Raw genomic sequence first — 25,966 nt, 5'->3', positions numbered from 1 at the left:
GGGAGACTGTAGTGCAGCGAGGTGGACGGTACACTAGCAGAATCCCTATTCTGTCCCGGTCACCCACCCTCAGGTGGACGCATTCAAAATTTGTGGTCTGCGGGATGGGGCTCCTGGTTAGATGGATGGAATCTCTATAGACCACTGCGACACCGCCTCCCCGTCCTCCGGCTCTTGGTTGGTGTTGCACGGAGAAACCTGGAGGACAGAGCTGGGAGAGGTTTACGCCCCCCGCTTCATCCAACCAGGTCTCCGTGATGCACGCCAGATCTGCCCGCTCCTCCAGGATTAAGTCCTGGATCCAAGATGTCTTACCGTTGACAGATCTGGCGTTCAACAACACCACCTTCAAGCCAGAGGGCCCGCTCACCTGGTTACACCAATTTACCTTCGGAGACCGATTGGGGATAGTTAATTTAGATAAACGGTCCGAATTGAGCCGAATTCGAGGTCTCCTTCTCCCGCATCTCCTCCTTCCCACCACGACCTCTATGGGGGCCCCTCGGCTAGTGGAACACCTCCCCCCCTCCATGCCGCAGTTCTGAACCATGTGATCCCTTTCTCCTACAATTGTTGTTAAGCTTATAGGTTCTTGCCAGCATCCCCTCTCCCCCTCCTCCCCCCTCCCCACCGCATCTTCAATCATAGGCTCCAGAGCACCACCCCTTCTGCCCCCCCCGCTACAAAGCAGCGACAGGAACAATACACAAATGGGGGCAGGGGACCACATGGGTAGCAGCAATACAGATGGTCACTGATGTTCCAACTACTACAATAGGGCAGTTCATAAAGTGCTTAGGATTGGGAGCAATTCATCAGTAATCGTAATGATCGTAATTGGTTAGCAGCAGCACACATTCATAAAGGCACATTAACAAAGTGCAAGGTCTAAAGGCACATTAATAAAGTGCAGATCTCAATAAAGTGCTAGGCCTAAAGGCACATAAATAAAGTGCAGATCTCAATAAAGTGCTAGGCCTAAAGTGCTCTACTAATGATAATAAAGTGCGGCACAGAGGGACGGGGAAGGGGCGTAAGTGCTGGTGCGATCCGGCAGTCGATGGCAGGCGCCTAAGTGCTCTATCCTATTACCGATGGCAGATGACAGCAATGACTACCAGGAAAGGACTAGTTGATGTTATACAACTCCCTATTAAGGGTGATAGTGGTGGTAAATTAATTGAATTGCTATGACCCCAGAGTATCTAGACGGATTGTAAGCCAGCGGATGGGCTTCCGGAGCTGGTGACTCGGAGGTGGGGCAGCACAGATAGACAGTCAACACTCTTGCTCAGCGAAAAAGCTGGTCTACCTATAGGTGGTTCTACACAATGGACAGGCCCCTGTAGGAGTCACGATGAGGCCAGTCAACAATGGGCCGAGAGTCACGATGAGGCCAGTCAACATTGGGCCAGGCACCTCACGTTGGTCTCTACCGGGGTGGTTCCCCAGGGTCCCGGTCTCTGTATCTCCGTGCCTGCAGAATGGAAGACTCGCCTGAAGCTGGCAGGGAGAGGGCAGGAGGAGGGCAGGGGCGGGTCCGCCTGAAGATGGGGAGCAGAGGCGGACTCGCTCGAAGGTGGAAACTCTCCGTGCCTGCAGAATGGAGGACTCGCCTGACTCGCCTGAATTTGGCAGGGAGGGAGAGGGAGAGGGCAGGAGGCGGGCAGGGGCGGGTCAGTAGCGGCTGTGGAGGCCAGGTAAAAAAGGCACAAAAGTATAAAACAAGTCACATAAAATTATAACAATCACCACCAACTCATGTAGCATAAAATCCAAATAATACAATTTTAAAACAACCGTAGATAAAACTAACTGCCGTCAGTTCACAAGGTGCCAAGTGACAACTTCATATGGGCCCATTCAGCCTACTCAAGGCCAATGGCCTGTCTGAACATCTGTGTTTTCTGGTTGGAAAGGAAGGATTGAGGGGTGGGGGCTAATCTAATCTCTTTTGGAAGAGTATTCCAGAGTTGGGTGACCACCACAGAGAAGGCCCTCTCTCTCATCGCACCAACCGCACTTGAGATGGTGGTGGGACCAAGAGAAGGGCCTCCCCTACCGATCTCAAAGCCCATACTGGTTCATAGAAAGAGATGCAGTCTCGAAGACAGGTTGGACCCGAAGCATAGAAAGCAATATTATTCCACATTCATTTACAGAGAACTAATCCTGCATTCAATTACATTGATAAAATGAATATTATTATATATTTATGGGAATGTTGAATATGTCATTTGAAATCTTGATGCTAATGGTTTCATGTATTTTATTCTTTATTTAGTTTATAACCCAGTTTTCTTTTTGCACAGGGCTTGTCATTCTCTTCCCTCCCTCTTCATTAAGAGACTGATTCTTTTGAATTAGGTCCTACTAAAGGTCCTTATAGAAAATATGAGATCCAGATCTATTCATATCTACTGTAGCTTGAGTTCTCAATTGAGATTGTCATAGTGCTACTTTTTCTTTTCCCCTCTTTAGATTTCATTGGATTATATGGGTCTTAATACTGTATAGTGGTCCATTAGCAGGTTGCAGAGTTTTCAGCACCATTTCCCACTGATGCTTATTTCTCCCTTTCAGGTACAAATTATTTTGAATCTGAAATATTTTGCTAATAAATCAGAATTAAAATTTACTTGTATTACAACTCTGCTTATGTAGTCAGTATGCATACAGCAGTACAAAATCACATTTGGAAGGCAAAGGAAAAGGACAAGACAGAGGCATATTTACATTGTTTACACATACATCCTACCTGAGGGACCTTGTAGATATCCAAGATAGTTGCCACATGAAGTGAGGTTCGGGAGTCCAGTCCCCCAATTACTGCTACTAAGCTGTTATCTAGTTTACATTTGTAATTGGGGACACATATTCCAGACAGAGATATAAACATGATTGCACTATAGAAGGCCCACTTTATGTTGAAATAGCTGTCATAAATGTGGAAGCCCAGAGTGACATTGGGTAGGATCTGAAGGTTCTCATTTATCTCCTTTATTGCAAATTCCAAAGCCAGAATATGTTGGTAATTCTTTGGTACCATACTAGAAGAGAAGTAAAATGAGAATAATCATGGAATGGCCCATACTCTTTATCATTTAATTTAGAATGAGTGACTTTCATCTCCTATGACCTCTTCACACTAGACCAAATCCCAACCCTACTTTAATAGCTGGATGCTACTCTGAATAATCGAACCTCAGAAAGTTGAATTAATATAAATTGATATGAAAGAAAGAAAAGTAAAAAAGGTAAAAGTTTCCCATTGACATCAAGTCTAGTCATGTCCGACTCTGTGGGTGGGGAGGGGTGCTCATCTCCATTTCTAAGCTGAAGAGTCGGTGTTGTCCATTGACACTTCCAAGATCATGTAGCCAGCATGACTGCATGGAGCATCATTACCTTCCTAATGATCTACTCACATATGCATGTTTTCAAGTTGCTGAGTTGGCAGAAGCTGGGGGCTAACAATGGGTGCTCATCCTACTCCCTGGATTCAAACCGCCGACTTTTCAGTCAACAAGTTCAGCAGCTATGCGACCGGAGGATCCAAAGAAAGTTAGAATGGTGTAAAAAGCAGAAGGAGAACTTTAAAAATATTAAATACACCCATTGTTAGCAATCCCTTTGATTTTGTTTCCTTTTCACAACTTTGCTGAGTCTGCCATAGCCAGATTTGATTATGGAGATGTCAAAACCAAGAAAAGGTACAAAATGGTAAACTGTCAGATCCTGATAATAAAACATAACTGGGAGGAAGGTGTCAATTTAATAATGCTGGGGAAGGAGCTGAAATATGAATGTTGGCATTAATGGCAGTGAGCATTAGGTGTGAAATCAAAAGAAAATTATTTTAGGATCTTACAATGTGTGTTTTTTATACTTCCACAATGTTATTCATTATATTTTCTCTGACTTAAAATTATCATTGATTTATTTTTTAAAAAATATACATAGTTTATCTATATAAATAAAAATGTAATGTTCATTTGTGGGATTAACAGAACTCAAAAACCACTGGACGAATTGACACCAAATTTGGACACAATACACCTATCAGGCCAATGAGTGACCACCACTCATAAACACTGAAAAACACAGCAGAAGTGTGGCCAAAAAAGCCAAAAAAAAACCAAAAAAATGCATTAAAGCGCATGCGCAAAACCACATATATACACAAACACACATATATACACAAGTATATATACACACATATACACACACAAAACACATATACACAGACTGGGCCATAGCAACACATGGCAGGGGACAGCTAATAACTTACAAATTATCATTGATAGTAAATTACAGCTACAAGAATATGGTTGAAGTTTAGTGAAAATTAGATTCCTGCTGATACTAAAATATATGCTTGTTGCAGCTCACATTATAATAGCTGGAAGATTCCAGAGGCATCACCAGTTGTAGAATGGGAACAAAAGTGATAGACATATAGGTTACTGCACAAAATATCCAATCATGTGGCATTGTGGAATAGCCAGATCTTGAGAAATAAAGCAGTCTGTAACCAATTTTAGTCCCAATTAGACTAACATTAAATTGGTAAATCAAAATTGACAATATGTTCCATTCATCTAATGCTGTGATTCTCAACCTGTGGGTCCCCAGGTGTTTTGGCATACAACTCCTAGAAATCCCAGCCAGTTTACTAGCTTTAGGATTTCTGGGAGGTGAAGGCCAAAACATCTGGGGACCCACAGTTTGAGAACCACTGATCTCATGAATCTATTCTAGTTAGAATTAGGTCTCCCACAGATTCCTAACTGGAGCACATATGAAGGTTCATGGAGATGCAGGCACAAATACATCACTTTTTTTTAGAAAAATACACATACACATCAACATATACAGTTGCCATAGAAAAGGGTGAAGAAACAGAAAATTAACATCTTACATATTCTCTTCAATCAATGATTGCGGCCTTTCTGTGTAGGTGATTTCATTGGAAACAATTATAGCCTGTGATGCAACAAAACCGAGAAGGAGCTTGCCTGGGTGAAGATACTTATGAGGTGGAGGGTAAGGATAACGAATCACGCACTGAATTTTCTGTGCCTTACTCTTTAAGTGAGGAAGTACGGCAGGTATCAAAATAATTAATATCACCATTCTTAGAAATCTTTCCTCGATGGACATTTCATCAATGATATTTTCCTCTATAACATCTCAGTTAGGATTTCCAAATTTCAGCTTTAACTGAAATGACTGCTCAGACAATGTTTTTATCCTGAAGGATGGAATAGCTGTATTATAGATACAGTCTTCTTTGTTTCTAGTACTCAGATTTGGTAAAATATGGTAATATGGTATATTTATAAATGCACCACTGATTTGAGCATTATTGTTTCTTTCTTAGTCCATATGAAGCAGATTTAATTACAGGTCTCTTGACAATTCAATTTGAAAGTCAACACTAATTCTAAGTCAGGGATCCCAGGGGAGTTGGAACAAAAATGTGTTTGTCATATTTGAAAAAAAAAAAGTTGAATGATATGGGTGCTCTGGGAATTGCAAAAAAAAAGTGTGTTTTTCAGGTACGAAGACAAGATTATCTTCCATTCCAGCTGTGTTCCAGTATATGGGAAAAGAACTTCAATTCAACACAAACATTTTTTTCTAATTGTACTGTAATAGAGAGTAACATTAGATATATTTGTGGATGAAATGAAATACCAAAAATGATTCAAAGTCCAATACTTTTGTCCCAAGAAAATGGGGAAATAATGATGTTACTTCATAAGATACTGTGTAGTATGAGAAGATATTGCCTGTAGTATGGGAAGATATTGTGTGATAAGATATTGTGTATAGTATGAGAAAGAAAAATAAACATTGATATTGTTGCATGCATGCCTTCTTGGCTGGCACCCTGTTCGTGACACATGAATTTCTAAGTCCAACACAATCTCTAAGCCTTTTCTCTCTGTGTGATTATGTATTCATTGCAAAGGCTGCCAGTCTGCTATCGAGCACAATTCCAAGTGCTGGCTTTAGCCTATAAAGCCCTAAGTGGTTCCAGCACAGCTTACCAGTCTGAACATATCTCCCTTGCTTTGTCTACATGAGCAATAAGCACATGCTCTTTTTTTCATCATGCCGGCCGCATGACCTTGGAGGTGTCTACAGACAACGCTGGCTCTTCGGCTTAGAAATGGAGATGAGCACCACACCCCAGAGTCAGACATGACTGGCCTTAATGTCAGGGGACTACCTTTACCTTTTTTTTGCCTTCTTTTCATTATCACTTTTCAAATATACTTTCTGATTTTGTCAATTTTCTTTGTAAAATACGAATTGCCTAAATAGTGTTTAGTACTGGTTTTAATCTATAAAGCTCTAAATGGTTCCAGCCCAGCTTACCTGTTTGAATATATCTCCCTCTATGATCCACCTCAGAGGTTAAGATTGTCGGGGAGGCCCTGCTCTCGGTCTGACCTCCCTTGCAAATGCTGTTGATGGGAACAAGAGACAGGGTCTTCTCTGTGGTGACCCCTCATCTACGAAACTCCCTCTTCAGCCCCCTCCCTCCTGACCTTCAGGAAAAAAAAACTAAAAATGTGGCTTTGGGACCAAGCCTTTAGTCAGTAACTTTTGAGCAGTGCAATAAGTGATTACGAAATAATATAAGGATGAAGGGTATGGCCTTGGATTATGATTTGGATTGCATGACTATAATGAAGGTTTTAATGTTGATGTTTTCATAGTTGGATTTTAATATATTTGTTCACTCTAATTGTTTTAAATGTGTGGCATCTAATTGTTGCCTTTGTAAGGCCGCTCTGAGTCTTCTTTGGGGTGAGAGGACGGGGTACTAATGTGATAAATAAATAAATAAATAAATAAAATGTTCTTTTTCATCCCCTGGCAAGGGAACACGTTTTTATGCAGAAAGACAAATGGTCCCGCCCCCCGCTCCCCACTGCCATGGGGATAACACTTCCCAAAGTAACAGCAACATGGAAAGCTTCCCACGTTGCATAGGGAACAATGGAGGGAAGCCGAATGGCAGACGTTTCCCCCTATGGGATGGAGTATGTGGGAAGCCACAATGCGTGGTGAATCCCATAGGTAATGTGATGAGAGCCACCATGATAGAATCATGAAATTGGTTTATCAAGTGTGGAGACAAATTTGGGTACTGTTCCAAATGAAGCAACTGAAACCAAATAATGTTGCTTTATTTCTGCTACATAATAATAATAAATCTTACCCACCTCGAGGCCGTTCACAGCAACAATTCTTTAATAGCTACATAGTTATTTTATGTGCATTATTTCTGATTTTATACAATGTTTATATCAGGCAACATTGCAAATCGCTTTTAAGAACCACATAGTGGTTCTCACATAAGGAAAAAGTTGTTGAAATTATTCATTGCTACTTTTATGAAGAAGTTACATCGCCAGACACAGATACAAAAATCCATCAACATGTTCTCTTTATTAGTTGTGTCCTGTTGTTCACATCAGGTCTTAACAAAATAATATAACATTTAGGAGAAAAAATGCAACCCAGAAGTCCGGCGCTTGAGGCTAACAGGGAAAACATCTCTATAGCTACCATATATTTTCCTTTCACACTCAGATGGATTGGAACAAAGGATACCCAAACACTACAAAAAATAAACATGCTGAAAGTTATAAACTTGGCTTCATTGAAACTTCCAGGTAGCTTCCTAGCAAGGAAAGCTACAGTGAAACAAATGGTGGCCAGAAAGCCCAGGTAGCCTAAAACACAATAAAACAAAAGTATAGATCCCTCATTGCATTCTAATATGATTTCTTCAGTTATGGAATGTGTGTCAACATCTGGAAATGGAGAAAAGCTTGCCATCCACACAGTACAAATGATTGCTTGGATAACGGAACCAACAAAAACAATAGTTTTGGGCAATCTCTTCCCCACCCACTTCTTCATCCGAGAGCCTGGCTTTACGGCCATGAAAGCCAGCACCACTGTGATAGTTTTTGCCAGCACACAAGAAATAGCCACTGAGAAGATAATGCCAAAAGCAGTTTGACGAAGGAGACAAGTCACCTTTTGAGGCCTGCCAATGAATAACAGTGTGCAAAGAAAGCAGAGTAGCAATGAGATGAGGAGACTGTATGAAAGATCCCGGTTGTTGGCTATGACAATAGGAGTATTGTGATGCTTCAGAAAAATCCCTAGCACACAACCTGTAATCAAAGTAAAGAAAAGGGCAAAACATGCTAAACAGAGTCCCAATGGTTCTTCAAAGGACAAGACATTTATAGATTTCGGTATGCATAAATCACGTTTTTTATTTGGAAACTTTTCATCTGTGCATTTATAACAATCATTCATGTCTGAAAAAGAAGAAAAGGTGTTTCAATCTATGCCTACATACTGTAAACCTGATCAATGTACTATAGCTTTGTAGGGGGAATCTCATATCCCAGATGATGATCTCACCATTGACCAGGCTGACTACGGCTTAGATCCTACTAGTACAGGTATGGGCAAACTAAGGCCTCGGGGCTGGATGTGGCCCCTTCAGCTCTTTTCTCAGGATCTCCTTTCTCTCACCATCCTATTTTTCCTTCTTTCTCTCTTTCCTTCCTCTTTCCCTCCCTCTTTCTCCTTCTCTTCCACCCTTTTGTCCTTCCTTCCTTCTCTCTTTCCTTCCTCCTTCCTTCCCTCCTTCTCCCTCCTTGCTTCCTTCCCTTCCATCTTTTCAGCCTTCCTTCCTTCCCCTTTTTTACTCTTTCTCCTACCTTCCTTTTTATCTTTCCTCCCTCCCTCTTTCTCCCTCCCTCCACTCCCTTCCACTCTTTTGTCCTTCTATCCCCTCCATTTTGCATCGCCTTCCTTATCTCTTTCATTCCTCCTTAACCTCCCTTCCCTCCCTCCCTCTTTCTCCTTCCTTCCTTCCTTCCTTCCTTCCTTCCTTGCTTCCCTTTTGGCTTTCCTTTCCCCTCCCTCCCTTCCCTTTTGTCTTTCCTCCCTTCCCTCTTTTCCCTCTCCTTCCCTCTTTCCATCTTTCTCTTTCCATTCTTCCCTTCCTCCCTTTCATCCTTCCTTCTTTTTTTCTTTTCTTCCTCCTTCTCTTCCTTCCTTCCATCACTGGGCAGCCAGTCCTCCTTGCAGAGAATGTTAGCATGCAGCCCCCAAGTTAGAAAGTTTGTCCATGCCTGTGCTAGTAGGTCCCAATTATAACAGATTAACTGAATTAATTGTTGAATGGTGGGTCAATAGGTTGTTATATTCCACTGATTCATTTTGTCTACTTTAGTTGAAACGTTCAGTGACATTTAAGCCTAGAGTTGATAAAATATTGGGATTCAACCCATTTCTGAAGGACCCCCTGTTTCCCACCTTTTTATATGTCAGAATGAATGTTATGATTCAAAATAGGAGTTTTGTACAGTTCTATTCTTACAAAATATGACAGCAGTGGATAATGGAGGTTTCTTTAAATGTCTTGGGTGGTTTCAACCTTTGCTCCTGAAGTCAGAACATCTGATCTTGGAGCACCAAACTCACAAGCCTCATTCTTTTGGATTTCAAGTGATCTGTTTGATCAATATGGACATATTTAATTTTTTACCTGACTGATTTGACATCTTCCCTTCTGGACATGAGATGCAATCATAGCAGCAAAATGGTTTGCCTTCACTTTTTTTCTTACTAGAGCCAGGATGACAGCTCTGAGTACATAGAGAAGATGGCCGAGTCTACACCATAAAGGAAAGAGAAGGATTTTAATTGTGTGAACAGTTTCTTTTGAACCTTAGAGATTCTGGAGCAATTTGAAAGTTAACATCAGAGAAACTGATTTTTCATGGAATTTTCTTATTCCAATAAACAAATACTAGATATGGTGGGCCAATGTTGAAATTTTGAACTGAAAGCATCTTTCAAAAAGTGGACATGATCGTTGAAATTGTAATAGTGCCTTATTCAAGCACATGGTTTTCCTACAGTAAAAGATTGACGTTTTAGTGCAATGAGGACAATCTACACTCAATTGAAGTTGTAGAAGTGAGGTTGTGCATTTACTGCTGTTAGACATGCATTTGCAATTTGGGTTCTGCATGGTTGCTATTCAAAAGCATAGCACAAACAATGTGTAATGTATCATGTTTCACAGTTGATGGTGGTTGGTGGTGTCAGGCCAAGCAGTTGATGATGGAAGGGGTTAATGTAAGTCTTAGTTCTAAAGGGCAGGGTAATCTGGAAGTAAGAATTTACAAGCAAAAGCAATTAAGGGTGGAGGCATACAAGAGATACGATGCAGCTGGGTTTAACTGAATTTAAGAGCTAGCTTGGAAACTGATCTTTGGGAGAAAAGTATTTGTCCTATTTTGGTGGTAGATGCTGCTGGTTTTCCTTCAGATTTGTGGATTTTTGGTATCCTGACCTGTCTCCTCAATTCTAGGAATCTTGAATCTCTGGACTGGATGTTGACTATGGCATAGACTCTTGATACTTGGATTTTACTCATTGAACTCTTGGTGTTTGACCACTGGACTGGACCCTTTGATTACGATGTTCTCTTGAACCTGCATCAGCATTTGATATCAGTTTTTGTTTTATATTCTGTGGCTGAGTACTATCTTTATATTTTACATTTGGACTATGAACACAGCCAGAAAGTAAATAGATTTACACAAGCGGGCAGGCCCATAGCCAGGATTTTGATTTCGGGGGGGGGGGGGGGGGGGGGCTGAATCTCAGTGAGAGAGGATCTATCCTAGCAAACCTTTTGTATTGTTATCCCAATGCATATGGGATATATAGAGCATGGTGATCAGATTATGATATGAATAAACATAACTGTTTCAAAAATGTACCAGTAAGGCCTTCTTGCTGACCACCCTGAGAATTTCGAGGGGGGGGGGGCTGAAGCCCTTCAAGGCCCCCCCCCCCCAAGCTACATGCCTGCAAGTGGAGTGTTTGTTTTGGTTCACTTCTGCCTGTGTACATACTTTTCTCCCAATCATCATTCTCCAAGCTAGTGCCTTAAATCCAGTTAAACCCAGCTACATCCTTTCTCTTGCATGCCTCCACCCTTAATTGCTTTTGCCTGTGAATTCTTACTTTAGAAATTTTGCCCTTTAGAACTAAGACTTACATGAATCCCTTCCATCACCAACCGCTAGGCCTGACACTATCAACAACCATCAACTGCAGAAAATGATTCATGACACAATGCATGACTCCACTATATACAGAGTAAAGAGTATGCAACTCAGTGCAGGATCATTATCAATATATTTTGTTAAGCAGTCATACTGAAGTAGAAACAATATAATTAAGACATTTCAATCATAATTCAGCTGTAATGTGACTGCAGGAGAGCCACAGTGTCATAAGCCCTTCCAAAGATGCTCTTATCCTTCCCAAATTACACTTTATTAGCCTTGTGTGATAAAATGCATAGTCTCCCAACTGAACTCTACCTGATTAAACCAGCTATGCCAAGTTATCATGTTCTCATTTATGGTGAAGACTTGGTCTGAATCAGCTCTGGGATCCACCCTTCCTACTTTCACTTTATGAAATGATTGGTTGGAAGAAATGATCCAGTTGATAACATCAAATCCAGCTATTAACTTCCTGCTGTGATCAAAGGAAATTTGGTCTCCAGAACTGTTGTTAAATGAGACACACTTCAGAAAATGGTGGAGCTAGATGGGGAGAAATGTGGGAGCACGTGGGGAGGGGGTGAGAGAGAGATTGGAAAAACATTTTAAATCTATAGCAATCTTTTTAAACTCTCGAGTGGAGATCCAAGTCTCATTCACTCATTCAAAACTCTAGTTGAATCAACATATTAGGAGGTGGGTGCCCCAAAACAAGAATGACAAAATTGGAGCTCTTTCCTTACATATAGATACTCTTCAGTTAGTAATTTTTAAAACATTATTTTAACTATTTATGTAGATGGTTGGTATACAGGATTTCTAAAAGCTGACTTGAATCTTGACTGAAAACTCTGATTTTGCCAGAATTTGAATAGAAGCTTTAAGAAGTATGTCTGGTTTCCTCTCCTCCCACAAGTTTGGAAAAATTAGAGTTATTAACAATTTCCCCATCTATATTCCATATTTCTAGAAACAGTTTATTAAACTCGGAAGATGGTTTAGTATGCATTCTGCCCTACTAAAAGTACAAGCTATTTATAATTTTAATTAAAATGTGAGTTTGCACCTATTTTATTCATATATCTTATGTATCAAGTTCTGTTTCATAGATCTTGTGAAGGTTATATAAAAGAAAACAGGCTCTACTAAGTTGTGTTGAACACATACCCATTTGCATTCAATGTCTTCTGAAGATTATGTGGAAGAGATAAGAAGAAATGGGCCTGAATGCAAATTGCAAGCAAGAGAAAATGCAAGAGGGGACTTCTCATCATCATTCTCCAGGCCCGTAGCTAGGATTTTGATTTGGGGGGGGGGGGGGGCTGAGTTTGTTTCGGGGGGGGGGGGTAAGTCTAAGTGAAAGAGGGTCTACCCTAGCAAACCTTTTGTATCGTTACCCCAATACCCCCATGCATATGGAATATATTGAGTATGGTGATCAGATCATGATATGAATAAACATAACAGTTTAAATAGTGCACCAGTGAGGCCTTTTCGTGAACCACCATGAGAATTTCGGGGGGGGGGGGGGCGGGCTCAAGCCCCCCCCCCCCCCCCCCCCGGCTACATGCCTGTCATTCTCCATTCCATCTCAAACTTCAGAATAAAACTGACACTACCCCAAATATATCTTGAAAATTAAGGACAATGTGGACATTTAGAGATAGTTAAATATAAAATTAGAGCCTACTTATATGATGATATATGAGAAAAGAAAGCCACTACCTTCCATTGCTGTTTATTTTTGAGTTGCAGTCCACCTCTGTCCACTTTGCTTTTGTATTTTAGCCTTGATGATAGCATAGTATGTAAGGCATGAGCCAGTGCATAGATGGAATTGTAGATGCTGTAGCTGTGTCCAGTCATGCTCATTTCAAAAACAGATCCAAGAACACTGTCCAGATTCTCCTCTCCTGAGCAAATAGTTCCAACTATCTCATCCTCAGATATATCTGGAAATGTGCAGCCAAAAACCTGTTGCCAGAAATCCCTGATAAAATCATCTGATTTTGCAATGAGGGGATTTCTATTCCCAGCAAATTGCTGAAATCCTGGTATATCACGAGTCTGGACTGTAAAAGATATACTTCCATGGAATATTTGTGCATCCCAAATCTTTTGAAAAACAAATGACATGAACTCTATTGGTGAAGATATTATGAAGACCTTACCATTTGATTCATCTATCTGTTCTCCTCCTGATACATATGGCAACCATCGCAATAACCCAAGGAAATAAGATTCTCCATATACCACCAAAACATTGACATTGCTTCTTGTGACTCTACTATGCGTTCTCGCCATGTGTTGTATTGAATCATATATGTCAGCAACAGACCTCATTATGGGCAGTTGTTCTATGAAAGCAAAACAGACACCACCCTTGGAAAATTTTGGAGACACAGTTTTCACAAATCTTTCTCCACTGTCATTATTCATGGTAATGATACCAATCCATGTCCACCCAAAATGCAAAAGCAACGAGAGAATCCCGTCATACTGAAGATGTACTGAAGGGACCATTTGATAGAAGGAATATCTTGAGGTTTTATCATTTGTTTCTGGGGCAAATCCGTATATGAGCTGAAGGTACAGATGAGGAGGGGGAGAGAGAAAGAATATATCCACATTAATATGTCACATTCATGTTTTCAAATTGTATCCCATGTTTGCAAGATTAAGAAATTAGTACTTATCTTAATTGCATATGTAGTCAAACACAATGTTTTTCAAAGTAAAGCATGTTTCCAGGTATACACAAGCAAAACAAGTATTGACTTCCTCTTTGTAAATAATGCATGAAACAAAAAAACAGTTTGCTAAGTAATTCTGGATAGATGATAAGAATAGAAATCTAATCCTTTCTAGATACTACAGAGATAAATCTTATTTACTACCTTATCGCCTAGAACAATAGTTTCCAACTTCTGGTCATCTAGGTGTTTTGAACTTCAACACCCTGACTTCCTGATAGTTGGGCAAGGTGGTGAAGGCTTCTGGGAGTTAAAGTCCAAAACATCTGGAGAACCACTGGTCAAGAATCTACGTCTTAAATAAAGAGACTGCAACCAAAAGTTTTTTTTTTCAGTTCAGTTTTTCATCTGATAACAAAGTTTTTCTTTCTTTCATACACATGTGCAAACATACAAAAGCATAATGATGACTGAATATATTCAGTAACCAGTCCAGGAAGGTGGCCCCAATATCATAGAATGGGGATTTTTCTCCAGGCTTTAGCCTGAATGTTAAAGATGATGTCCAAGGTGCTAAACCATATTTTCAAAACAGGGTCACCATCTCAAATGGTTTTGTTAAATGGGAAAAAAGATATCTCACTCTGTGGTATTGAATCTGGCAGTCCACTAATGGTAACTATGGAAAGTGTCTTTCTATGGGATAGGGGAAAAAAAGGTTTCCTCTTGACATTAAGTCTAGTCGTGTCTGACTCGGGGAGTTGATGCTAATCTCCATTTCTAAGCTAAAGAGCTGGCATTGTCTGTAGACACCTCCAAGGTCATGTAGCTGGCATGCCTGCATGAAGCGCCGTTACCTCCCCTCTGGAGCGCTATCTATTGATCTATTCACATTTGCATATTTTTGAACTGCTAGGTTGGCAGAAGCCAGGTCTAACAGAGGGAGCTCACCCCACTCCCCGGATTCAAACCACCAATCTTTTGGTCAGCAAGTTTAGCAGTTCAGCAGTTTAACATGCTGCACCACCAGGGGATAATAATAATTGTTGTTGTTATTATTGTTATTGTTATTGTTATTATTATCATTATCATTAGCTTGATAAAATATGCCTAAGAATGACCTAAACCTCAACAGGAGCACTTATGTTAGGGAATGAGAATGTTTACCACTTTTTGTTGTCCCTTTATCCCTTATGCCCATCTTGTGTGCAGTAATTTGGCTTTAATATTAATATTAAGTTCCTTTTACTTTATTTCATATATCAGTGACTTGAATGAACAAAATAAAAGTGAACATAATGTTCAAAATTTCTTCTCTTTCATTCATACTCAAATCTCTTTCTCTGACAAACGCACACCTGTGGAATCTTGTAAATATCCAAAACACTTGCCACTTGAAGTGAGATGTCAGAGTCTAGTCCCCCAACAACAGCTACCAGATTATTCTGCTGATGACATACATAGTTGGGGACAAAATGCTCCATGGTTGATGTTAGGCATATTGTTGAATGGTAAGTTCTCTGTGCATTGAAATAGCTGTCATAGATGTGGAAACCCAAGGTCTGGTTCGGTAAGAGCTGAGGGTTTTCATTTATTTCCTTCACTGCAAATGCCAAAGCCATAATGTGCTGGTAATTCTTAAGTACCACACTACAACAAAAAGAACTGTTATAATAATTTGTGCAAAGAAATTGATGAAAGTAACACAAAAGATAGCTGAGCCCTCAGTCTGGGCTCTTGGAGGACTTATGATGGTCAGCATAGATCAAAGCTAATAGCGCACTACAACCTTCTATATTAGAGGAGCATTTCATGTTTACTTACATAACTGCTACTATAGATAGGCTGCATTGTTGCTAGAATCTTGTGTCCAGATGTGTGCATATATCTAGGCTTCAGAAAGGTAAGAACTCCATTCACCTACCAGGATATTCTTCTAGAAAATCTTATACTGATTAACAGACCCATGCACAGGTAGACACTCCTGTAGGTAATATTATTTATTGAATATAGAATTGTCATTCTACTGCACACAGAGAGAAATACCTGAGAAATGGCAATAACTTTGAATAAAATAACTGAAAAACCTGTACAAGACAGCAATGAAGTTCATCCACTAAAGACCACAACGCAAACCTGGATGCAGTGAATAATTTCTCAGTCGTATGTGTTGTGTTTGCATGAATGCCCCCAAACAGCCCTTCTGGCTACCAGAAAAATGCTACACAGAAATATAAGGACCCTATTAATGGACTGAGGAAGAATTTATTTATTTTTTCATGTCAGAAGTGACTTGAGAAACTGCAAATCGCTTCTGATGTGAGAGAATTGCCTGTCTTCAAGGATGTGGCCAGGGGATGCCCAGATGTTTTATCATCCTGTGGGAGGCTTCTCTCACATCCCTGCATGAGAAGCTGGAGCTGATAGACAGGAGCTCACCCCATCTTGTGGATTCAAACCACCGACCTTTAGGTCAGCAGTTCAGCCAGCACAAGGGTTTAACCCATTGTGCCACTGCAATTGGGAAAAGAAGCTATTCTCAGACGATTCATAAAACAGACCATGGATCCAACAGTTCATATTGTACTTCACAGTTCAAATAGCTTCATTAAAAAATGAGTGTGAGGAGATCAATTTGAAATAACTACAGAACAATGTAGTATGACACAGACATTGACAGAGAAAATATTTAAAATCCTACATAAAAAAACTTCATAAAATAAAGATATTTTAAAAGCCTAAATATTTACATGTTTTTCTCCACTCCTTACTATGAAAAAGAGAGCCTTTAAAAGTCACGAATTCCCTAAATTTTGCCAACTTTCTTCTATAGCTCTAATTAATATAAATTTCTTCTGAGATGCAGCTTTGTTCCCTCTATGGATACATCAGATGCACATCCAGACAAATCACCATAACATCAAAAGCTCATCCTTACAGAATCTGGTCAAGCGAAGCTGGCAAAGGTTCTTCACTAAAGGCCATTGGATCAGAGACAATGAAAGCTTGAGAAGCAATGCCACCAGCAAGGAAGTCTCCTGACTGATGATACCTGTGAAGAGGAGCATGTACATAATGCATCCTGCATTTGACAGAACATCTGTTACCTAAAGCATTAGGAATAAGTACCAACAATATTGCCATGACAAAAAGGATCATTCTGAAAGCAACCCAAAATCTTCTCTGTATTTCAAGGTTCTCCTGTGCAAATCTACCTGCCTTTCAATAAAATAATTTTGATTTGCATTTTCTTGACTTACAACCCTTTTAACCCTGAAGTAAAAGATAGCACATTTGTGAAAGCTTCCATATTCTTCCTCCTCTATCTCTTAATACAGCTACTGTACCTGCATTTATAACATCCATCATATTATTTGCTAATATTTTTCCTAAAGGCTGGTGAATTCTATGGACATTTTTACAAAAACAAGAATGAGAACTAATTACAGTCCTCTTCTTAATTACTCTTGCAAATAAAAGCCCTGGAAATTCCCTACAGAATAGCTGTTTGTCACATGGAAAACATGGCTTGAACAAGGAGGAAACTTGGGCCTGAAACAATCTTAGCCAGAAAATAATAATAATAATATAAAGAAATGAATGCAGATCATCTTGTAACCATTGTTGTTATCTGCCTTCAAGTAATTTCCTTATGACCATGAAAGAGTGAACCCCTATTACAGGGTTTTATGTGGTTGAAATCATATAACTCAACCAATATCAGCCAGTGATTTCCATGTCCAAGTGAAGAATTGAACCCCAATTTCCAAATTCATAGTCCAAACCCAAACCACTAAACTAGTGGTTCCCAACCTTTTTTGATCAGGAACCACTTGACCAAGGACCACTTTGACCAAGGATCACTCTCCAATATCAGTACCAAAAGGGTTATGAACCAGTTTTTGGTCAACTTTAGATTCAGTTTGGTTATTTGGGGTGCTGATTCAGAAAATTGCATTGGATAGACCTCATCAGTTCTAGTTTCTGATACAGAACATATGCCATCCAGTACTCGCCATCTACTTGGCCACAGAAAACCATATTTAATAAGCCTTGGCACTATAAGAGGGTTTCACAAGACCAGTCACTCTCATTGCAACAGTATAGTAATGGTGAGGCCGCAGACCATATTTTAGTTCTGGTGATCTATGGACCACAGGTTGGGAACCATTGCACTAAACTCTCTGGGATATTTTTTATGGGCTTTATGCAGACCTAGGAGAGGATTGTCTCTTGATATGAAAAAAAACTAGATAATCTTTGCTTTAGGAGATTGCAACTCTTATCATTCAATTCCCTGCACCATTATAATCTGCAGCTATTCATATCTTTGTACATGTGAGTGTATATATGTAACTTGGAAAAAAATCACTTTTCATATGTACAAAGAAAAGACTACCCAAATTTGCAAGGTATAACAATTACAACCAAATGTCTGACTTACACTGAACTTCTTGGGCAAGTTATGGATTCTGTGTGAGGAGCCTCTTATATCTCCACTGTACCCCTCAAGAAAATTAATTATGATCTATGGCTTCAAAAGATTCATTTTGCTGTGGAATCCATAAAAAACATCCACATTATCAAAAATGTATATGGGTTCAAAATTACTGATTTTCTCTTAATAATACAAGCTCACAGAATGAATTAAATGAGAGTTAGCTAATGGAAAATACCCGATATACTCGAGTATAAGCTGACCTGATTATAACCCGAGACACCTAATTTTACCACAAAAAAAAAAACTGGGAAAACTTATTGACTTGAGTATAAGCCAAGGCTGGGAAATGCAGAAGCTTCTGGTAAATTTCAAATTAAAAATAGATGCCAATAAAATTACATTAATTGAAGCATCAGTAGGTTAAAGGTTTTTGAATATTTACCTAAAACTGTAATTAAGATAAGACTGTCCAACTCTGATTAAATCATTCTTCTAACCTTCTTCAATGTAAATGTGCTTACGTATCCTGCCAATAATCATCACAGTTTATTTTAACTATACATTTAGGGGGGAATGTATAGTTCCCCCCTAAATGTATAAGGAAAAGTGGGAAAGAAAGACTGGTGCTGAGAGAGGAGGAGAGGAAAGTGCGTGCTGTAATGAGAGAGGATAAGAGGACGGTGTGCACTGCACCAAGAGAGGTGGAGAGGAAGGAGAGCTGGGTTGCTGTGCTGAGAGGTGAGGGTCCTGGCAGGAAGGCGTGGGGCTGAAAGCAGCAACCATTGAAGCAGGATGGGAGGATCATTGGTTTGTTCTTCAGATATTTTGGGCAACAACCATCACAATCCATGATCATGGTTCATCCTAATTGGGTTTGATGGGAAATGTAGGTCAGAACAACTCAAGAGCCAAAACTTCTTCAGGCCTGCAGCAGAGAACAACACAATGAGTTTAATGATAAGCTAAAATGACAAATCAAGTGCTGAAAGGGAAAAGGTTTTGTAACATGATTTCATATATCCAAGATGAATTCCAGCTTTGCAAATTCTTTTAATGTAATTTTTATTCAAGAAAAAACAAAATACACAAGTGATTTTTTTTAGATATATATAAGTAAAAAATGCACAACCACATACTATCTGCTGATATGGGGCTACAACTAAGTGAATATTAAAAATAATAAAACAGAAAGACAAGAAATATACATATAAAATAAAAATAAGCAATTATTTATTGCTCATTTGACAAAGCTCTATGCAAAGCAGCTTTGAAGAAGGGAAATAGAGAAATGTGTCTGAAAATGTATATATAGAGAGTGCATATGTAGAAATTATAGAAAATACATAGGCATTTAGGTTTTCCTTCTAATCAGTTGTTTTCTGTTGTTTAGTTGTGGCCTCAATATGATGATGTAACATTTGGGAGAAAAGATACAACCCAAAAGTCCAGCACTGGAGGCTAAAATAGAAAAGATCTCCACAGCTACCATGTATTTCCCTTTAGAGCTCATGTAAGTTGGAACAAAAGATAACCAAACACTGCAAAAGATCAGCATGCTGAAAGTGATGAATTTGGCTTCGTTGAAACTGTCAGGCAATTTCCTGGCAAAGAAAGCCACTGTGAAGCAGACAATGGCAAGGAAGCCCATATAGCCCAGAACACAGTAAAACATAGTTATGGACCCCTCGTTGCATTTCAGCACAATTTTTCCAGTTATTGAGTGCATGTCCGTATCTGGAAATGGAGGAGAGCTTACCAGCCAGGCAGTACAAATAGCTACCTGGATAAGAGAACAGGAAATAACAATGGAGTTACTTAGCCTTTTCCCCATCCACTTTCTTGTGCTGGATCCCGGCTTAGTTGCCATAAAGGCCAGAATCACAGTGATGGTTTTGGCCAGCACAGAAGAAATAGCTGTTGAGAAGATAATACCAAAAGCAGTTTGCTGGAGGAGACATGTCAGCTTCTGTGGTCTACCAATGAACAGAAATGCAGAAAGGAAGCAGAGAAGAAGGAAGATGAGGAGAGTGTAGGTGAGGGTCCTGTTATTGGCTTGGACAATGGGAGTCCTGTGGTTCTTCATAAATGTTCCTAGCACCAGTGCTGTGACCACAGAACAGAAAAGAGCCCAAATGGCTAAAGAGAGGCCTAATGGTTCTTCATAGGACAAGAAACTTATATCCTTGGGAATACACATGTCTTGTTTCTTCCTTGGATAGCTTTCATCTGTGCATTTATAACAGTCATTCATATCTGAAAAAGAAAAGATGCATCTTAAATCTTCAAACCATGCCATCTACTGCCATGTAACCATTAAATCACAAAATGCATTCAGTGCTCCTCCACTGAAATTTGATGTAGGACCATATTTTTCATCAACTTTAGATTTGGTTTGGTTATTTGGGGTGCTGATTCAGAAAATTGCATTGGATGGACCACATCAGTTATAGTTTTTGATACAGAACATATGGCATCCAGTAGTCACATCTGCTCGCCCACAGAAAACCATATTTAATAATCTAGAGTTGATGTGGTCTCTCCAATGCAATTTTCTGAATCAGCACCCCAAATAACCTCAGGAACGGGCCTAAAAACTAAGAGACCAAAGTGTCTCTGCTTTCAGGTGCCACATGGAAAGGCTCCACTCAGGGAGAGGGAAGAGGAGGAGAAGCAGCATACAGGGGGTTTGTTGTTACACTTTTCATGGGTAGTCAACCTCTCTTCTCCCAACATCCCTGCTGCTTTGGCACTATAAGAAGGTTTTGCGAGACCAGTTGTTCGAGTTACAACGGTAAGGCCATGGACCATATTTTAGTTTTTGGGGACCACTGGTGGTTCATGGACCACAGGTTTGGAACCATTTCTTTAGTGCAAAATTGGAGAAGAATTGTATGCCTAATATGAGAGGATTTGTTTGAAAGCATATTTTAAATATCTGTATTGTACAGCATCGATACACTTGAATAGCTGTTGGCAAAGCATGTGTGCCCAATTATTATGGAAAATTTTTCAGTTAAAACAATATATGTTCACTTTGAAAGTGCAGAATAAGTGTGGTAACCTTTCAACTATATGTCTGGCAATGTCTTTAAAGAAGGTATACCATCTATTGCCTACCTTTCAAGTCTGAAATCTTCCCTTCAGGACATGGGATGCAAGCATAGCAACAAAATGGCTCCCCTTCCTTCACTTTTTTGCGAGAACCAGGAAGGCAACTTTCCGAGCAGACAGAAATAGGCTGGGTCTAAACCATAAAAAAGAAAGGAACACTACTTTGGAATAAGGAGTGTGCTTTTTTGAGGAGGTTTTACCCATCTAGTCATGAAGTAGCCCTGAAAAAATAACAGTATTCCTTCTTGGTTCTATCATAAAAACATGGAAACTTTTTATTAAACTGAAAAAACTTTGTTTTTGCGGGACATCCTGCAGCACATATTCCTATAGTTTTTCAATGAATATCTCCTAGGATCTCAACCAATTCAATATAGTTTGTGGCAGTCACAAAAATGAAGTTTCCGGAGTATGACAACTACTTTCAAAGTAAGTACTACACAATTCAGCATGAAATAAAACTTTCAAACCAGGTACAGAAATGTTTTTCAAATTTTGTTACATAGTGTAAGTGTTGGAAAATGTGAGCTATACTAGTTCATCTCATGAGGAGAATAACCTACAACTTCATCACATGGATGGTTTTCTCCATCTCTGCACATTATTGGCATGTTGCCAGCACAGAGTCTGGCGGACCCCAGCAGATGATGCGGGGCCACTTCTGCCAGGGCTTCATTGGGCTCCATCCCAGCAGTGTACTGGCGGTGCAGAGATACTGAACCCTGAGGGGTTGGGTGCCTACCCGACGTCTCATAGAAGAAACTGTGGAAATCACAGGAGGAAGCCGGGAACAACACAGAAACATTGTGGGATGGTAGCCCACAACCAAATACAGTAATGGGATGAAGTGGTATGCTCTCCCATGGTTTTCCCTGCTGTCCCCCAGCTTCTCGGCCTCCATGTGATGAGGTCCTGAAACACAAACACAATGTATGCAATAGCCAGTCCCACACAGGATATAAGGGAGGACTGAAGTGGACTCATCTTGGTTAGGGTTGTTTTTTTAAAAATCTCATTTTATTGTACATACTTATTCACATATAGTCTAGAAATTTTAGCCAAAAAATAGACTCAAAAACCCTGGGTCAACTTATCCAAATGTCAGTGTAAATGCTGTAAGTAATGTACCTTAACTTTTACCAAAAAAAGAAAAAAAAAGAAAAAAAAGAAAAGAAAAAGGAAACCATCCCCTTCCTTGAGTAGAGAGGTGAAAGGTGAGAGCTTGATCTCTCTTTTTCTATTCTCTCAGCCATAATGCTTCTTCTGGTCTTTTTGAATACCTGGGCAAGAAAATGTGGTCAGTAGTGGCCAAGAGTGGCCACTTAAACATGGAAACCCATTGGATGATCTTAGGCAAGCCATGTTCTTAACTCCCCAGAAGAGGGCAAAGGGAAACATCACTTCTGAATAAATGTTGCTAAGAAAACCCATTGATAATTTCACCTTAGGTTCATCAAAAGTTGGAAGTGTATTGAAAGCGCACAACAACAAGAACTTTCCCATTTTATACATTACTAAAATTGTTGGCACAGTGATTTCCTTGCACATGGGAGTTCCACTATTTGACTTTTCTTAAGTTACATACAGACCTTATGGAGCCTGACTTGCATTATACCTGATTAAACCAATGTGGCCACATTATTGTATGCTCATCAACAAGGAATGATCCAGATGAAGAATCCTGGTGATCTATCCTTCCAACTTTCACTCTATGAAAAGATTGGTTAGGCAAAATAATCCAATTGACAATATCAAATCCAGCCAGTAGTTCTCCATTACGGTGAAAGGAAACCTTGTCACCAGCACTGTTGTTAAAGGAGACTCTTTTCAGATATTGATGAACCTAAAAGGAAAATGAAGCAATGTATGGCTCATACAGGTTGAGAGATACAGACCTCATTCCCCTACAGGTAGAAAAATGATAGATATTCATTTTTCTAATGCATAGCCATATCATAGATGCAATCACTTTTTTATAGTCTGAATTTCTAATTCAAAGCAAGTATTGGGTTTGTCAGTAGGTAATAATAATAATGATGATGATAATAACAATAACTTTATTTTTATACCCCCACCTCCATATCCCAAAAGGGACTCGGGGAGGCTTACATGAGGCCAAGTCCAGCAGAACAATTAAAGCATAACACATTAAAATGCATATCAACAAAATGATAACAAAAAACAGTATTACGAAATAAAACAACAACATTAAACATTATATAAAACTAACATCAAACCAACAACCAATAGTAAAGTTCAATGTCTCATCGTGGGTGGACTCATGCCACAACATTAGAGGATAGTGTTAATGAGTAAAGTGCAAATATCATATAGCAGCAATGAGAATAAGAAGGATTTGGATATAATAATCATAAAGTGCTTGAGGACAAGATTTTTGAGTCCTAACTGAGGCCACCTATCCAGGAAATTGCTTAGTCAAAAGCACAGCAAAACATCCACGTCTTTAAGCCCCTGTGTAAGGTGGACAGGAAGGATGCTAGCCTGATCTCCCTGGGGAGGGAATTCCAGGGCAAGGGGGGCACAACTGAGAAGGCCCCCTCTCTCATCCCCACCAGCCATGCCTGACATGGTGGTGGAAGTGAGAGAAGAGCCTCCCCAGAGGATCTTAAGGAGTATGTGGGTTCGTAGGGGAAGATGCGGTCGCGAAGATAGGCAGGTCCCAAACTATTTAGAGCACCTTGAATTAGGACCGGAAACTTATCGTCAGCCAGTGGAGCTGTTTAAACAGGGGAATTGACCACTCCATGTAGTTTGCTAATTAAAACAATTAGGTAAGGTAAAGGTTCTCCCCTGACATTAAGTCCAGATGTGTCCAACTCTGGAGGTTGATGCTCATCTCCATTTCTAAGCCGAAGAGCCGCGTTGTCCGTAGACAATTCCAACATCATGTGGCCAGCATGACTACATGGAGTGCAGTTACCTTCCTGTTGGAGTAGTATCTATTGATCTACTCACATTTGCATGTTTTTGAATTGCTAGGTTGGCAGAAGCTGGGGCTGACAGCGAAAGCTCACACTGCTCCCCGGATTCGAACCTGTGACCTTTCGGTCAACAAGTTTAGTAGCTCGGCCATTTAACCCACTGCGCCACCGGGGGCTCCGATTAAAACAATTACATAACACTAATTCCATTACTTTTGTATAGGGACAAAGCACAATGTTTTTTTTTAAAAAAAATAGCAAAGATAATTCGCATTAAAAATATTTTTCCAAGAGTAAGCTGTAACATGTTGAAGGAAAATTAAAGTAAAGAAAGTTGGAGAGAAATTTCCTTATATAGATTTGAACCTGTTGTTATATCTATATATACGATGACTTCTGAGAAGAGGATGTTTACCCCATTACCTGCCAAGGATGCTGATTCTCAAGCTTAAAATCCCTTCCATCTGCCATTGATTTGTGCTTGAACCTATAAGAGGACATGGCATGTAAAGCATAAGCCACAGCATAGACAGCATTGTAGACGCTGTAGCTATGTCCAGTCATACTTATTTCATACAAAACACCAGGAAGGCTATCTAGCTTTTCTTGTCCTGTGCAAGTATCTCCGGTCACCCCACCACAAACCCGATATGGAAAGACACATCCAAAGACCTGTTGCCAGAAGTCCACAATGAAACCATCTCTTTTTGTGTTGGAAGGGTTTCTCTTCTCCGCAAACAACTTGAATCCTGGCAAATCATTAGAGTGAATAGTGAAGGCCAGAGCACCATGAATTATGTCTGTAGTCCAGTTTTTTTGGTACACCATTGAATTGAGCTCCATCTGGGCTGGTATGATCCACAGTTTACCTTTCTTTGTCATGTGTTCGTGATCCGAGAGGTATGGAAACCATCTCAGGAAATCAATGACAAAAGTTTCCCCATAAATCACCACTACATTGGCCTTGCTCTCTATGATTTTATCATGTGTTTTGGCCCCGTTTTTTAAGCGATCACCCATCTCAGCCACAACTGTAAGTGTGTCAATCCTTTCTATGAATGCAAAACAAATACCTCCCCTAGAAAAAACTGGCAAGACAGTTTTCACAAATCTTTCTCCATATTCATCATTGGAAACAAGAACCCCGATCCATGTCCACTCAAAATGGAGAAGTAAAGACAGAATCCCTTGATATTGAAGGTTTTCCTGAGGTTTCACCTGATAGAATAAGAGGCCAGGAGTTTTATCATTCATGACCGGAGCAGAGCCATATGTAACCTAAAGAGTAGTTTCAGGTAGAAAGATATTAATCTTTGCAGCACTAGTAGTAATCCTAGTAATAAAGAGGGCATGGAAGGAAGATCATAAAATTGGCAATTCTATTCCTAACATATTTATTTAAAAAGACTTATTAGTGGGAAAGACTTGGTTGTTTTTTTATCACAGTTGCTAAGACACTGTGATGTAGAGTGGGGATTTGTCTACAGAGATTTTTCATTGACTCCCGAACATTATTGAAGGATCATGAAGAGATCAATTGACTAAACAAGCTCTGGATGTAGCCAACTTGGCCTCCTGAAAATATGTTTCACATTTCTCTAAAGCAGTGGTTCCCAACCTTTTTTGACCAGGGAGCATTTGACC

General features: G+C 39.8%; 2 protein-coding genes across 2 annotated transcripts; both read right to left on the bottom strand.

The window, feature by feature from the left end:
- Nucleotides 1-7,452: 7,452 nt before the first annotated feature.
- LOC132779510 (vomeronasal type-2 receptor 26-like) lies at nt 7,453-15,450 on the bottom strand. Its single transcript, XM_060783195.2, has 4 exons — nt 15,187-15,450; nt 11,451-11,678; nt 9,596-9,722; nt 7,453-8,354 (listed from the first exon to the last, which is right to left on the bottom strand). The coding sequence occupies exons 1-4, from the start codon at nt 15,448-15,450 to the stop codon at nt 7,453-7,455; spliced, it is 1,521 nt and encodes a 506-aa protein (XP_060639178.2).
- Nucleotides 15,451-19,620: 4,170 nt separating this feature from the next.
- On the bottom strand, nt 19,621-25,576 carry LOC132779509 (vomeronasal type-2 receptor 26-like). The gene is made up of 4 exons (XM_067470505.1): nt 24,746-25,576; nt 22,996-23,223; nt 21,387-21,513; nt 19,621-20,522 (listed from the first exon to the last, which is right to left on the bottom strand). The coding sequence occupies exons 1-4, from the start codon at nt 25,574-25,576 to the stop codon at nt 19,621-19,623; spliced, it is 2,088 nt and encodes a 695-aa protein (XP_067326606.1).
- Between the last annotated feature and the right edge of the window lie 390 nt (nt 25,577-25,966).

This window comes from Anolis sagrei, chromosome 6 (genome assembly GCF_037176765.1).
Source record: "Anolis sagrei isolate rAnoSag1 chromosome 6, rAnoSag1.mat, whole genome shotgun sequence".
NCBI classification, from domain to species: Eukaryota; Metazoa; Chordata; class Lepidosauria; order Squamata; family Dactyloidae; genus Anolis; species Anolis sagrei.
Note: the sequence above shows the minus strand (reverse complement) of the source record. Positions and strands in the feature narration are given on the sequence as shown.